The sequence below is a fragment of the Dasypus novemcinctus genome, chromosome 3 (assembly GCF_030445035.2).
Source record: "Dasypus novemcinctus isolate mDasNov1 chromosome 3, mDasNov1.1.hap2, whole genome shotgun sequence".
NCBI classification, from domain to species: domain Eukaryota; kingdom Metazoa; phylum Chordata; class Mammalia; order Cingulata; family Dasypodidae; genus Dasypus; species Dasypus novemcinctus.
In genome coordinates, this window is record NC_080675.1 from 40,703,082 (window position 1) to 40,719,767 (window position 16,686).

General features: G+C 42.3%; 1 protein-coding gene across 11 annotated transcripts in view; it reads right to left on the reverse strand.

Annotated features, from left to right (window-relative positions):
• The window catches only part of LOC101442922 (polypeptide N-acetylgalactosaminyltransferase 16), a 149,744-nt gene that overhangs the window by 97,146 nt on the left and 35,912 nt on the right, over window positions 1–16,686 (reverse strand). For 8 of the 11 annotated variants that reach the window (XM_058293213.2, XM_058293217.2, XM_058293219.2 and 5 more), the window contains 4 exons: window positions 15,725–15,831; window positions 15,338–15,473; window positions 13,907–14,263; window positions 8,818–11,814 (listed from right to left, as the gene is read on the reverse strand). In XM_058293213.2, the coding sequence (XP_058149196.1) occupies window positions 11,598–11,814; window positions 13,907–14,263; window positions 15,338–15,473; window positions 15,725–15,831 (817 nt within the window). In that variant the 3' untranslated portion in view covers window positions 8,818–11,597. Of the gene's footprint in view, window positions 1–8,817; window positions 11,815–13,906; window positions 14,264–15,337; window positions 15,474–15,724; window positions 15,832–16,686 lie in introns of those variants that run through there. The other 3 variants (XM_058293214.2, XM_071213843.1, XM_071213844.1) reach the window with 2 other exon arrangements.

Sequence of the window (16,686 nt, forward strand, 5' to 3'; positions counted from 1 at the left end):
TCTGAAGAGAGAACTTGAAGACTAGAGAACATGTGAGTGAGAGAGACTTGACTGTTTATATCCTTTTGTATCTTTTGAATTTTTTTCCAATGCATTACTTACCTCTTTAACTAATTAGACATTTTTTAAGCGAGAGAAAAGTCTTCTCTTCTCTTTCTTCTACCAAAGACTCCCTACAGTTCAATTCCTAGGAGAGAGGAGCCAGTGATGGAACTGGAGTCACATTCTGGAAGCTGCCCATCAGACCAGGCCCTGTCTAAGACAAACCCCAGGTCTTCAGCTGGGCTGGCCAATGGCCCTGTTATCCAGTGCATCTGGAGGGGCTGTGTGGGCACACACCCACTGCTGGCTGCCCTGGCTGCTGGGACTCCCTGGGCTGTCAAGCAGGTAAAGGGTGTCCATTCAGGATTTTCTAGTTAAGGGGCTGGCTCTCATGGCTCCAGTAGCCAGAGAGGCAAAGGAGACTAAGAATTTAGAAAATGGGGAAGTATATCCAGCCTTAAATTCTCCAGACCTTACCATTCCCTTCCAAAGATAGACTGCCTTTTTTTGTTTTGTTTTCTGCACTAATATAACGTGGGGAAAGGAACATAAAAAGAAAAAAGAGTAAAAGGGCCAGAGATGAGCGGAAAGCATGTGTCTTCGGGCTCCCTTTTTTCTGACCCTAATCCTACCCCAAGCTGCTTGCCTCCACTCAGCAGAGCTGGAGGACAGCAGCTCTGGCACGTTTTCTCCCCTAATGCTGGATCCTCATCAGTTTTTTCTCCTGACATCATGTGGACTCTACCTGGTCCTCCTCTTCTACCTCCTTTTCTGTTACCTTGGATATGTGCTGTCCCGTCAATTCAGCGCCTCCTACATCTCCTCACCCCTTCTCTGATTCTACCCGCTTTTGTTTTCATTCCTATTGCACTGCCACACAGCCAAGGAACTGCAGCCATTGTAAAGGCCCGCTTCCCAATCTGGAGCTGACACGTGCCCCACAACTAGGATTACTCAAGGGAGTTTCCCTGACTTTCCATTCACATTCCTGCACCCTAATTCTTTTCAGGATCCACAAAGTCAATTTCCCATTAGTAAATAATAGTTTCCTTCCTTTCCTTCCTCTTACTGGATCTCCAGAGACCAAAGTTAAAATATTCTTAAATTACTCTTACGTCTTGTAAGAGGTTTCTGCGGACAGGGTGGGAGGACACAAGGGTCGCTCGAGGTCCTAAGGCTTTCTCTGCTGGAGAGAGCCCTTCTGAACATGGTTCCACTGCCCAGGGTCAGTCAGCCAGGTGTCCTGGCTGTGCTGGAACATTGACCAACATATCTCTGATCACTGGTCCCAGTGCCCAGCACAGCAACGAGCAGCCTCTCCTGCCTCCCCAACTGCACACAAGCTCGAGGTGGCAGTGGGCTGGGGAGGGGATGCTGTCTCCCAACAAGCCACGGGAAGGCAAGGCAGAAGGACGCTCAAGAAGCATGGCGGAGTCAGACAAGCAGCAGCAGAAAGATATGTGCCTTTGGTAGAGTAGACACTAACAGACTCCAAGAGATGAAAAGATAGAGAGCAGGAAGAAAAACAGCTTCAGGGAAAGAAAAAGCAGGAGACTAAAAACCAATAAAAGTATAATAAATACTAAAACCAGAAAGGCCTGAAAAGAAACTATCCAGAAAGCACCGAGAGGAAGACTAACTTTACTAGAGTTAGGTCAAAGAGGAGGAAAGCAGGAGGGGCTAACACAGTCAGTATTCAAAGGGCTGTAGGCAGAACATAAATCTCTCAGGAAGGGTCACTCATCTTCAAAGCTGTTGGGCTTACTGGCTGCAGCAAGCAGAATCTACTTAAATCACACAGGCGCTTTGCCTAGTTTTGTTTCCCTGTCCGGAAAAGGCTGGAGCCAAAGACTGAGGGAACCATTCCAGTATTAGGACCCTGCTAGGGCCGCAGGTCTGAGACAATGAAGATCCCTGATGGTCTTGGAATGACCACCACCTATCCAACATGCCAGGCCACCGAACTCCAGCATACTGAACACAGTCCTGAAGGCTGCTTGAGTTATCCCCTTCCACTGGGAAAGACTCAGTGACTAACTTCATTCTGTCTTCAAGCTTGTCAGAAAGCAGATGCTGCTCAATTGTGACAGCTATTCTAAGGGGAGGCTCAAAGAGAGATCCCTGACCAGTGGCAATATCCTTAATGAAGACTACAGAGGCCTTGGGTGATTAGATTACAGCAAGACAAAGGGGAGAACAGAAAAGGAGGCAATGATAAAAATGGCCTTAGAGAAACCATAAGGGACTTGAATTGGAAAATACCAAGGGCTTCCTTACTCCTTTTCCTGGACTGTGGGTCTTTGGGAAACTCTAATCTGGAGAAGACCTGACTCTCCACCTAACAAAGAGAAGTGTAAAATAAGGTTGGGAGGTAGGAGGAGCAGCCAAGTAAAGACTTTGATGTAGGCTTTGTTTCCTCTCCCTATGGAGAGGGCTGAGGATGAGAGGTCCTTCCTTCCCTGGCTCTTAAGCCCTTAAATTGTATAAAATACTATTCAACAAGATTGAATATGACAATATTCATGAGACTTACATTCTTGAAAAACTTAGTGTACAAATCAGATGAAATTTTGCCTGTCAGAGTAGGTGACTTTTCAAAATAAATTTGAAGTGAATCCTACGTTTAAAGAGAAGGATGGCCTGGAATGCGACTAATTATCCAATTCATGTTTGGAAAATTTGGAACTTTGAATGTCTGATGGAGGTGGAGAGGTAGGATAGAGCTTCACCTACAGTTTGCTTTAGGTTGTAATTAAGCACTACCTTTAAAACAACAACAACAATGACAAAACACTGTGTTCCTGGCACTACTGCTAGAGAAATATAAATTTTTAAAATTTTTATTACGGAAAATTTCAAACATATAAAAAAAGTAGAGAGCCTAATACAACAAACTCAGTTTTGATAATTATCCTAACTCATGGTCCATCCTGTAAGAAATATGGGCTTTTGAGGCAGTTGACAGTTGTAGAGAATGAACTTCACAGTACAGGACAAATAGGATTAATCCTATTGTGGCTGTAGAGTCCAAAAAGTTTCTGCATAAATGCCCTGGACTAGGGCCTAGTGTATGAAGACGGGGTTGGAGAGATAGATTTTTGGTTAACAACAAAGAAGAAATCTTGGACTTATAAAACAAAACAAAACATACACCTACAATCTCTCTCTGAAGGATGCACAAGTAAATAGTAACAGTGATTACCTTCAAGAAGGGAAACCAGGTGGGCTGTGGGAAAGGAGTGGGAAGATTTCCTTTTCACTATACAGTTTTTATTCCATTTGTGCATTGTATCATATGCACTTATATACCTATTTTTAAAAATTAACTTGTTAAAAGCAGACATCATAAAGCTTTGTGGTAACCAAGTCCACTAGATGTGACAAAGGGCCAAACCGCCTGTACTGAGACCACCATATTTTTGTCACATTTTGACCTGCAGCAACTCTCTCAGCTACATCAATGTATAACCTTCCAACCACAAGCCATGCATCATCAGGATAGGAGTTCCATGTAATATAAAAATCCAAGTTCTATGCACAAATAAGTCAAAGAATTACCATTTGGGGATATGTTGGGTTGGTGGCTCAGAGAAGGCTTTTGTTTTGAGGAAACAATACTGCACGGACGTTTTGTAAAAACTTGTTCTTTGGAAACCAGCATTAGAGCATGTGCTTTTGGTTAAGCATTCCATGGCTGAAACACAACTCTATGCTGAAATGCCGAGAGGATGAGGCAAAATCTTGGCCAAGGTCAAGCTTTTGCTGATGGTTTTAGAGGGGGATGGCAGCCAACTGCACTGCACTTGTATAACATTTAAAAAAGAAAAACTAACCCCAAGTCATCTTCTGCTCCTTTCCTGAGCCAACTTTAGTCCTGCTCATTATATCCAGGAACTCGGAGGAAGCCAGATGTGTTACAGCTCAGGCCTACCAAACCTCTAGGGCCAAACACACGTATCTTGATAAAGAAGAAACTAAGCCCCTGGGCGAGACCCAAACTGGCTGTATGGGATTATAACAAAAGAAGTCTGAATTTTAAAGTCAGGGTCCACCTAGGAGAGGGCAGGGAAATATATTCTAGCTTCCCTTTGGCTATCTGGTCACTTTTTATGAAACAAAAAAAAGGGAAAAGATCCCAATTTGCTGGGAAATGGGGGTGCCTGCCTACATCTAGGTTTTACCGTGAAAAAAATCTTCAAGTTTAGCATACTTTATACAAATCTGTTATATACACAAAAATGCCAACAGCCTTTAAGACTAAAACTCTAGGGAAGCGGATGTGGCTCAACTGATAGAGCATCCGCCTACCATATGGAGGGTCCATGGTTCAAACCCAGGGCCTCCTGACCCATGTCATGAACTGGCCCATGTGCAGGGCTGATGTGTGCAAGGAGTGCCATGCCACGCAGGGGTGTCCCCCACGTAGGGGAGCCCCATGCGCAAGGAGTGCACCCCACAAGGAGAGCAACCCGGTGCAAAAAAATTGCAGCCTGCCCAAGAGTGGTGCCGCACACACGGAGAGCTGACACCTCAAGATGACGCAACAAAATAGATGCAGTTTCCCGGTGCTGCCCGATAATGCAAGCAGACGCAGAAGAACACACAGCAAATAGACAGAGCAGACAACCGGGGGTGGGGGGAGAAATAAATAAAAATAAATCTTTAAAAAAAAAGACTAAAACTCTGAACACACGGATTGAAAAAATGTATTTTTCTGTCAGATCATAAGGAATAAATATATACAGAGAAATGTCTTTCAGCAGTTTATAAAATGCAAATTCTACTTTTGGCATGTTGGTTTACCTGATGGCCAGGCAAAGGTAATCAGGATAAATTCTAAAGAAAGGCTGGGTTATATAAGACATAGATCACAGAGACTTTTCCCAGTCTCCCTGTGAATTAATCATCCTTTAAGACTCACCAATGGATAGCAACATATTAACATTGAAGACTCCCTAAATTTTCTCAGGCAATTACAACTACATTAAAAAAAAAAAAAAAGAGGGAACAGATGTGGCTCAAGCAGTTGGGAGCCTGCTTCCCACATGTGAGGTCCCAGGTTCAGATCCCAGTGCCTCCTAAAGAAGATGATGAGCTGACACAATGAATTGATGCAATGAGCGGATAACAAGCAGACACAATGAGCAGGGAGTGGATATGGCTCAAGCAGTGGGGTACCTGCCTACCACATGGGAGGTCCTGGTTTTGGTTCTTGGTGCCTCCTAAAGGCTAGTGGACACAACAAGCAGACAACAAGCAGACAGACTAGGGAGCCATCTCAGAGAAAAAAAAGTATTTTTACCTTACTGGTTTAATGTTCTCCTTTTAAAATACCCAGTTATATTCAATTCTCTCTGTATGGTATATCTTCCATTTCTCCTATCTTTAAAATGAAAAGCAGTCTCTTTTCTTTTTCCTCAATATCCTCCCCATCTACAAAACTTAGCAAACTTGCCTCATTTCCACTCTACAACGCATCTCTTGTTAAACCTTACAGTACTGGCAATGTGGGTAGACAAGGACTTCCCTTCTCTCTTTATGGTTAAATGGTGGACTGAATAAGTTCCTTAAGGTCACACTCAACACACTGCTGGTGAGAAGGGCATTTTGACTCCAAGTGGAAGACCAGATGGAGGGAGCAGGAGGCTCCCTATTCAGTGGGGCCAGGAGGTCATGGTGTGGCACCCTATTTCCCTCAGTCTTTTCATTTCTGTGCACAGTCTCCATTCCCAAGGCTGGGGACAGACGGCTGTGCAACAAAACAGAAGGTACTCAGTACCCAAAGGAAACTGCCACATAAAGCAACAGAGGGGTCTATTAAAGAATGCTACAGCCAGGAGGGCCTCAGAGTACCTGTAATTCAAACTCTTAATTTTATAGGTACAGAAAGGAATCCTTTCTGTTAACTGATTGGTCCAAAGATAAGCAGCTGTTGGTTAGAGGTAGAACCCAGGTCAACAGCTCACTCTTTCAACACATTAGAGAACTGAGTGCAGGAAAAAGCAAAATATAAAGTTAAGTCTATGAACTCCATCCCACCCTTTCCCCCCAATCAAATATACGCAGTCCTTTTAAAATTATGCGTATCTCAATCCTCCATTTCTTCTCAGCCCCTTTAGCCTACTAAGTTCAAATTTCTGATTCTTACCCAGGATTTAAAAGATGCCCTGGTAGCCTAAGTAGTCAGAATACTAACTCTACTCCAGCCCATTGCAGCCTGAAAAGGGAGATCTTTGGGAAACAGGAGTAGAATATAAGTAGCCTCTTCAGCTCAGGAATATTCTGACGACACATCATGTTTATAGTAATACTACCTCTAAACTCAGCAGCTTTTTAAACTTTTGCTGGCTGAAAGGCAACAGGCAAAGACATCTTAAAGAAGAGAAAAATTCAAGAAAAATAAGGAAGCTAAAAGGAGAGCAAGTGCTTTAACCTCAGTTTGGAGGGTATGAGATTACCTCTGCTCAGGAAAAAGAATGACACTTTTTAAAATTATTTTAAAGATTTATTTCTTTCTTCCCCCTTCCTCCATTGTCTGTTCTCTGTGTCCATCCGCTGTGTGTTCTTCTGTGTCTGCTTGTATTCTCATTAGGCGGCCCTGGAAACCAATCCTGGGACCTTCCAGAGTGGGAGAGAGGCAATCATTCTCTTGTGTCACCTCGGCTCCCTGGTCTGCTGCATCTTATTGTCTCTCCTCTGTGTCTCTTTGTTGCATCATCTTGCTGCATCACCTCTCTGCGTGGGCCAGCACTCCTGCACAGGGTAGCACTCTGTGCAGGCCAGTACTCCATGTGGGCCAGCATGCCTTCACCAGGAGGCCCTAGGGATCGAACCCTGGACTTCCTATATGGTAGATGGGAGCCCAATTGCTTGAATCACATCTGCTTTTCAGAATGATCTTTTTTTTTTTTAAGGCAGTGTGAACCATATTAGAAAAGGATAGAACTCAGGATGCATGAAGTAGGTCCTTTGAAATTTCCTACTCAAAGCAATGCAAAGGAAGTCAGTTGTTGACTATATCTCCAAAATTATTCATCTGGTCTAGTACCCAGTATGCCTAGCGGCCTATAACCAGAGTTGGCCAGAGACAAAGCTAGTTAAAAGGAAACAATGGTCTAATGTACTTCCCATCTTTCCAAACAACATGCTGGCATTTAAACAAGGGCCTTGGTGCCTCAAGCTAGGGAGTGACTAATGCATCTCTTCGCAGGCTGGTGGAATAGGTACTTTTGACCAAGTGGGCCATTTGGCAGCATGTCATCTCTGCTCCACCACCTAATGAGAAACTGCCCCAAGACTAGGGAAGGGAAGAAGGTACTTCCCTTCTTATTTTAGCTTCCTTATTTGTTATTAATTTGGTAAATACCTGAAAATTGATGACTTTCAAAATAAAAGTATTTGAGGCTTACATATTTTATTTATTATTCATAAGAAATTTTTTTAAAGATTTTATTTATTTCTCTCCCCTTCTCCCTCACCACCCCCCCCCCCCCACTGTCTGCACTCTTGTGTCCATTCGCTGTGTGTTCTGTGTCACCTTGCATTCTCAGTGGCACAGGGAATCTGTGTCTCTTTTTGTGGTGTCATCTTGCTGTGTCAGTTCTCTGTGTGTGCAGCGCCACTCCTGGGCACTTCTTTTGCGCGGGGCGGCTCCTTGTGCGTGGGGCTCCCCTACGCGGGGGACACCCCTGCGTGGCATGGCTCTCCTTGCTTGCAGCAGTACTACGTGTGGGCCAGTTCACCACACGGGCCAGGAGGCCCTGGGTTTGAACCCTGGACCTCCTATATTTAGTAAACTACCTCCTTTAAGAGAAAGAAGTGATACCCCTCATGAGGATGTATCTCATGAGGATGAGATACAAAGAAGGGAAGAAAAAGGGAAAAAAAGGATGGATGAATAAATCCATTAATGAAAATCTTAGAAAGGCAGGGTAAACATACAGTCAAATGTTAGGACCCCAAACTAACAGGCAGAATAGGAAGCTGAATAAAAGCTTTTTCTGCCTGCCCAGACTAAGAATTTAAAATGAGGGATTAAAGTGGCTTTATATCAACAGAACACATTTTTGTCACCTGATCTCTATCTGTGACACAGATAAGAATAAATAACTTATGGCTGCACTGTTAAGCAGCAAGAAATCCCTGAATATTGTGCCTTGCTCACTTCAGGATGACAAATCACGAATTGCTTGGCTATCAGAAAAAAAAATTTTGTCTATAATCTTTATTGTAAAAATTGTTTTATTTTTAATTGATTTTTTAAAAATTTTTATTTAAAACAAATATAAAGAGTGTTTCCATAAAACATTAACTGTAAGGCAGAAATGAGGCAAGAAAGAATGTGAAACAGAGGGCAAGCAAAGAAAAGATGGAACTGTAAACATAACCATCAAGGAGCATTGAGAGGGGCTGTTGCTACGACATTCTCCTCTCACCGCTACTCACAAAGAAGCTCAGCAAGTGCAATGGAACAATGGAGCTAAAAGGTGAAAGGAAAAATGAACAGCCCAGTTCCTAAAAGGTGATATCAGTTTGTACTCATTACAACAATGTGAATCCCCCTCATCATAATCCAGTTTCTAGGCATTTATCCATAAAATTTATCAAAGATATAGTCCAAGACTTGTACATGAGAATGTTCATTACAGCACTATTGGTCATAGCAATGGATCTGAAATGAGCAAAGTTTTCATTGTGGCAATGAATAACAAATGTAAAGTAGAGCCACTAGAAATCTATTTTCAAAGATTTAAAGACAGGAAATTACTTATGATACCATGTTATATGGGAAAATTTATTTTGGATACCAAGATACATATATATGACTCAATTTTATTTAAATAGTATACACAAGCTTTTTTTTTTTTTTAAGATACCAGGCCCAGAATTGAACCCAGGACCTCATATGTGGGATGCCAATACTCAACCACTAAGCTACCCCAACTCCCCAATATATTCATTTTTAAATACTGAAAAGAAATTTATGAACATATCACTAAAAGTCAGTTCTATTCTAGATGGAGAGAAGAAACATGATTTTTATTATTTCTTTAGACACTTCTCTAATGAGCATATATTACTTTATTATATCAGAAAAAAGCAATAAATATTTCTTTTTAAATGTATCTACCTTAAAAACCATTTGTAATAACAATTGTCAGCCGTAGGAAAAGACAGCTAAAGTTCAAGGTAGACTCAGAGAACAAAGAGATTCGGATCTACACAGCAATTCTCTTCTGAAAAGGATGAAAAGTCTTGTGTGACACAGTCATTTTCCTCTACTGTGACCGCTGGATATTTTCCTGGCCTCTGCAGGAAGCCCTACTGAGGATTGTAAGGAACCCACAGTCCTTTTGCACAGCAACCACCGCACCTTAAGAGATCTTTTCCATCTTTCTTTTACCTCTTTGCATGAGGATCAGAGGGGAAGATAAAGAAAGACCACGACTTCCTTGTTTCAGAAGAAAATTATTTTGTCAAGCTATTAAAATGAATCAAAGGCAGCTAAGTAAATTCTGAAACATAAGTCATGTGTAATGTTCAGTAATCAGTATAAAAGTCACCTCATCAGGAATGAATATAAAAGTAAAATCCATGAGTGCCATCTTGTGGCATGTCTGACTAAATACCATGACTAAGTAAGAGTGCCTTTCATCCATCCATCTCTATAGTTCTTTTCCACCCCTGGTCTCCATGAAGCATAGTCACTGAGGCATTTACCCCATAAAAACCAAATACATTGGGTATATATTCCCCAAAGTGGCTAGTACTATGCATTTTCAAAGATCTCTAGCCTAGATCCTAGAAATACCTTTTTGAGGATAAGTGGGAGAGAATGAAGGGCAAAGGAAGAAACCACAGGATGCATACCCATTTGTAGGCTGCTCCTGCTAGGCCAATGATACACTGTGTGTGTGGTCTATCTAGTGTATACACACATGGTATGGCCCCAGGTCAGGGACTTGTGGGATAAATATCTCTTCCCCCAAGAATAATTACCAATTTTACAAAGTTACAAAGAAAAAAGGTTTAAGGTTAAAATCAGCAAGGCTTGTGCTTATAAGTTTTATTTATCAGTGTTAAAGCAACCATTATCAACTTGGGCACAATTCCAAAATAGAGTTCTTATTGGATTCTGAATATAAAATTCCTTTTTTAAAAAAAATTTAAAATTTAAAAATTCTTATGTATATTTATTTTGAGGTACCAAGGCCGGGGTTTGAAATAGGGACCTCATATGTGGGAAGCTGGTGCTCAACCACTGAGCCACATCAGCTTCCCTGAGCTGGTTTTTTCTTTCTTTTTTTTTTTTTTTACTCCATTTTGCTTGTTGTTTACTTTTGTTTTTTCAGGAGGCACTGGGAACCAAACCTGGGACCTCCTGTGTGGGAGGTGGACACTCAACCGCTTGAACCAATCTGCTCCCCCTATAAAATTCTTTTTAAAGCTTTTTAAGATCTTTTAAAATAAGAGAGTTTTCCTAATAATTTAGAAAAATTAATAATCATTAATAAGCTGATCTCATACTCAAAGTGGTAACCTAACTTTTGAAATATAAGACATCACCATTTTGAATATCTAAACATATTAAGTATCATCAACTCATTTCAGATGTTGACATCCTAGGCTTCAGAGGAGATGAGATATAGAAGCCCCCATGCTGCAACCTGACCAAATGACTTAATGAAGTAAGTGGTTAAAAGAGGTCAGTACTGCAGATCTGATGGAATGTAGAACACTAAAGGAACCTGATAATGATTCTGAAAAGGATAACCTTCCTCTCAGAAAAAGATTAAGCTAAAACACCTTGCAGTTCTGGGCTGGAAGACTGCAATAAGCAGGCAACAAACGGCTTGAGGAAAAGCTAAGCAAATTGCCAAAGTTCTTTTAGGAGATGGTGCTTATGCTTCTGTTGGCCCCACTCACGGTTGAAGACTTATTTCCAGAATAGGATTCCTCCTAGCTTTATGGTAGAATCATATAGTAAGAAGTTGCTGCTTTGATCCTGGATGTGTACAGCGAAGCATTTTCAAATATGTGAAATGAACTAAAGAGACCCAGATGGAATGGGTCTCAGCCAGGTGAGCTGTAGGCAAGACATCAGCCAAAGATACTGTAATTATGGGAAAATGAACCTGACTACTTCTGCCCATCTCTAACCTCTAGAAGAAATTTTTCTCCTGTCCTAACCTGATGGGATTGACCCCTGATACATGACAGAAACCCATATATTGTACAAGTCGCAAAAGGGAGAATCTCATTTTCCCTCTGAAGATGGAAAGCAGGAGAGAGAGTAAATATAAAGGCCAAGGTCTCCCTTGTCCACAAAAATAAAATAAAAGGGAAGGGAAAAAACCACCGACCCTGCCCAACCAAAAGTCAAAACCAGAACCTCCCTTTAAAAAGAAAGCCTTGCTCTTGGGATTAGTATGGGCTAGTATTCTGAGTTGTGTCACCAAGACTTTGACAATTACTGATGTATTAAAATGGGAAGAAATGACTTTTCAGCCTTGGGTCCAGCTTTCCTCCTTTCTTAACCTGTGAGGGAAGCAGGATCACAACAGCTTGATAGGAAGGTCTTCCCCATATTTCCGGAGCAGTTTCCGATGGTTGTGGTCCACTGACCACTGCTGGGGCAGGTGCTTGGGCTGCATGGAATCCAGGAAGTGCTGCCGCCAGCGGCTCTCCAGTTGCATCAGGGAGCGCAGCCCACCCTCAGTATGGCACTGCACCACCTTCAGCCCATGGGGAATGTAATTTTCATTAGAAATCCTGCCGAGACACAAAGTATAAAGGGTCTGAGAGAAACAAGCACAGGGTGGCACACAGACAGCTACAGATGCTGCAGATCAAGGGGTTTCCACAAGGGTACATGGGGAACAGTTGTTAGACTGCCTTTTTTCCCCTTTTTTAATAGTGTGGGCATACTACATGCAATCCAACAGAAGGCATTTGGGAGTTCTGAGCTGTCCTTATGGGAAGGTCACTATATAATGCCAAAAGAAGAGTTCTGTCTGGTTTATGAGGGGAAGAATGTTAGTCATTTATTTATTCTACGGTTGTCAGAAATGGATAACTGAGTTACCAGCTTATGGTTCTTCTAAGTTATTCATTTTGAACTATGTTCAGCATACATATATGACACTATCAAATCAGTCCAAGTGTCCAGATTTTCATGATACATATAATACCTGAATGTAAAATGCACAGTGGTACATTTCTTTAGTGCCTTCTTTCTCACAATAAGAATGCCAAACCACATCCATGAGAAACGTTTCAGTCACAATGGAATGCTACCATGGATGCTCAGGTATGCAGTTGGTGCTGTTTACTGGCAATCTGAATTCCTACCTCTGTCCTAAAATTTCCTTCCTTAAAATTTTCTCTGAGACCATGTGAACAGTGCTTTCACCTGCTATCAATAACGATCATGTTTCTCAAGGAAGGTCCCGTGGATTCAGTTCCTCTCCCAGTGTCCACAACCCACTGTCAGTGATCCCTCCCAAGACTCACCAGCCTAGCAGTGTTAGTGCATTCTGGGTATTTGTAGATATTTTATTATTTAGCTAATTAGCGTCTTACTAACTTGCTGATCTTTATCCAAACAGCCGTTCTTCTTAGTTCTAGATATCCATGTCTAGCTAGCATTTATCTACCCAAGTCAGCAAGAGGAATTTGTTAAAAGGCCTGTGGCAGAAAGGGGAAGTTGGCTGTTTTAGGAAAATACATTTGGATATGAGGCAAAGAAGCCAGTGTCACTAATTTGGAATAAGACCTTGGCAAGTAACTTAACTTTAACCTCAGGCTATCTAATTATAAAACCTGGAAAATAACATCTATTTTACTACCTCACAGAATAGTTATGAGAATAAAATTCAATAAGAAAAAAAACTTTGAAAGATTTTTAAAATGCAAGCTATAATATTAGCAGTTACCAGTAAGAAACCTAAATTCTACCTCATAGTGTTATAAAAGATGAAAACAATTTATGCAAAGTTTATTAGCTTGGTGTGGCAACATACAGTATAACTATAAATATTTGCTCAATAAATATTTGCTAATTATAATTTAAAGTTTGTTTTTTAAAATTTGGTAACAAAAATACTATAGACATCCAGCATCACTATCAGGGTTTTGTGACCTTATCAGTTCAATTACTTCAACCCTTAGTACTGCTGAAAAATGGGACCATTGGGAAGCAAAACTATACCCAGTAGCCCAGAGTTCTTATCATCTGAGTCATGTGCTCATTCATTTCTCAAGACCATAAACTGAATTTTCACTTAGAAACACTGTGTCATATGAATTCAGCTATATACTCACAGAGACGGGGGAGAAAGAGAGGAAGGAAGGAAAAAAGAGAAAAGCAATTTAAATATTAATAGCAATTCTACCCAACATTCCACTCAATGCAGGTAAGATGGGAAACATAAATCCAATGGTCTCACTTCCCAGAGATATAAAACCACATATACTATACTTCAAGGGCAATTTCAGAGATTTGAGAGTATTTTATGTTATAATTTCCATCTTATGTGCTGATTTTATGATTTACCTTTGCATAAGATGCAACTCCTCTGCATTTGAACTCTAGTGCTAATCATGAAAGTGACTGGACCTAAGTGCATGGCCTCAAAGGGTCAAGGATTGATACTTCATGAAAGGCAAGTCTCTACAGCAAGGAAAGTCTCAAAGAGATTGTTCTATTCCACACCCATGGTATCTTATGTGACCAGACCATCAATGGGACAAGCACCTAGCAGCTAATGCCCCTTCTCTGGCAAGCAATCTCACTAAGTAGTCAAGGTTAATGTCACTGGGTTACTTCCCAAGTCCCTTTTCTGACTAGGATCGTACATCATACCTGGTCTCCAAGCTGGCCGCCTCTTGAACCATCTTGTCTGTGACCACGTCTGTGTTATAAAATTCTTTGAGTGCTTGCAGCAGCTCCTCTTTTCGATGACTAGGCAGGCTCTCTGCGTTGAGCAGGGCCCTAGCCCCAGAACGCACCTGTCGGCGCTCAGGAGCTTCCAGCAGGCGCAAGCCCTCCTCAGAGCCAATGGGGGCCTGGAACTCCTTGGCCAGCTGCTGTTTCAAATGGTTGTCAAAGTAATTGGAGATGGCATGGCAGGAGGTACAGAGCAGCAACACATCGTGCGAGTTGTGGTCTTTCATTTCAATGGGGAAGTGCTTCCGGTACTCGTGTGGGATCACATTCTTCCTGGAACAAGCCCATCCCAAAGGCAGGGATCAATGCATAAGACACAGAGCGAGGAAGCAGGCTATTGGGATTCTAGTCTGCACCTAAGCATGACTGAGATGTCTTGGGCACCACAACCCAACAGAGATAAACACAAAGGTAATACTGCCTGTTCCACACTTGACCCACCTATCTACTGTGCCTTAGGCTCCTCTCTTCTTGAAGTAATTGCAGAACACCTGCTGTTAGGCTTCAATGGGGGCCAGGCATGGGGAGAGGTCAGTAACAACTTTGAGAAGTTGGCTGTGCTCACAAAAAGAAAAGTATCAGAGGCATGGGGAATAGTCTAATGGCCTGTGCCATTTGGAAAACAACTGTCTCGAAGCATGTAGTGGGTAACCTCTACTCTTGAAATTTTGGATGCCTGATGAACTGAAGAGGCAGTTTCCTTCATCTCAGGAATCCTTTACTCTGAGATTACTTCCCTGGTTCAACAAGATCCACCATTATTTTATAAGAAGAACCAACTTCTCAGGAACAACTCTTGGCAGCTACAACTGCAGAGGGAGAACTGAGGAAAGTGAATTACTCCTTAGGAACCAGGAGAAAGCCCACGTCTCCAGGCATCCAGGACCAGTGGGAAGCCTCACCATCACTGTTGAGGGACCCTGACATCACATAGTACTTCACCCCAGAATATGCCTTCAGGTCATCTAGATACTCCATGAATGGTACCAAGACTCAGAAAGCTTGTAAGTCACTCAAGGGAAGATTATAAGGATACAGAGAGGAAAGCAGCTTCTGAAGGAACTGGTCTCCGGTTCTTCATGAAGAAAAGGGGACCACTCTCTTGTTGGCAGACTGTTACTGAGAATAGTGCTGCACTACAAAAACTAAGAACTAGGGTTAAGAAGGGCAGGAGTCACTATGGCAAGGTTGGCAGAGTATCTAAGCTCTCAGGGAGATAGGGATGTCCTCTACGGATAAACCTCTTAGCTAAAGTGGGCAGACTCAGCCAATGCCCCTGAGAGCCCTGCATGTGGCTACAAAGACAATTCCCTCTGAGATTATCAGGGCAACCCAAACCACACTCACCGAATATAGGAGTCTCTCTTGCCACACACTACACACAGGTTCTCCTTAACCATCAAGTAGTAGTCTCCTGGAGATTCAGGTCTTCCCGCAGGTTCAAATTGTAGCTTGACCACAAAAGGCTCTTCACTCACTAGCTCTTAGAGAAAAGAGGCTTTAGTGTTTGTCTACCTCTCCCTCAGGTAAGAAACAAAACTTTAACTGTTCTCTGCTCCAGACCATGTCCTGGCTGAGATCATTATTTCTGAGCTTTTAATAACCCAGTCCCCATGTGTCTCAAGGTCTCTTTGCCTTTTTTCTATCTACCCCTTTCCTTTATCTCACCCCCTATCTCTGCCAGTACCCATATGTACCTAATTACAGATAAAATATGACAGCTGAATCTCAAACCTCCAATGCCTTTGTCCAGGTACCACTGAGCTTTTCTTCGATCACAAGTGCAGAGGGGCTGTCCATCAGGAGCGTGGAGAAAGCAGTTATCATAAAGGGGTGATTTTCTGCAAGGGAGAGATAAATCTCAAACTGAAAACTACTGGTAAAGGTATCAGTTACCCTCCAATGATCTCTTCTAAGTGACCCAAGCTATTCTTCCGCTAGGGCCGAAATGACCTATTATGATGGGGAAAAAAAATAGGGCAAGAAACATTCTATGTGCAGTGAGTTAGGAAAGAGACTGAAAATGAATTAGAGGGAAGTGGACTTGGCCCAGTGGTTGGGGTGTCCGTCTACCACATGGGAGGTCTGCGGTTCAAACCCGGGGCCTCCTTGACCCGTGTGGAGCTGGCCCATGCACAGTGCTGATGTGCGCAGGGAGTGCCGTGCCATGCAGGGGTGTCTCCCGCGTAGGGGAGCCCCATGCACAGGGAGTGCGCCCCATAGGGAGAGCTGCCCAGCGCAAAAGAAAGTTCAGCCTGCCCAGGAATGGCACCGCACACACGGAGAGCTGACACAGCAAGATGACGCAACAAAAAGAGACACAGATTCCCATGCCGCTGACAACAACAGAAGCGGACAAAGAAGAACACACAACAAAAAGACACAGAGAACAGACAATGGGGGGGGGGGGGGAGAAGGGGAGAGTAATAAATAAAAATAAATCTTTAAAAAATAATAATAAATTTAAAAAATGAATTAGAGGGGAGCGGATGTAGTTCAGTGGTTGAGCACCTACTTCACATGTACGAGATCCCAGGTTCAATCCCTGGTATCTCCTAAAAAAAAAAGAATTATATAGTGTATGCCTTTAGTTTTTATATTTATGGATTGGGACTTTAGCAGTGAATTTACATAGCTCTATGAAAGCATACAGGAAAAGAGCAACAAGAAATCTGCCCTATAGAGTAATCATTGGA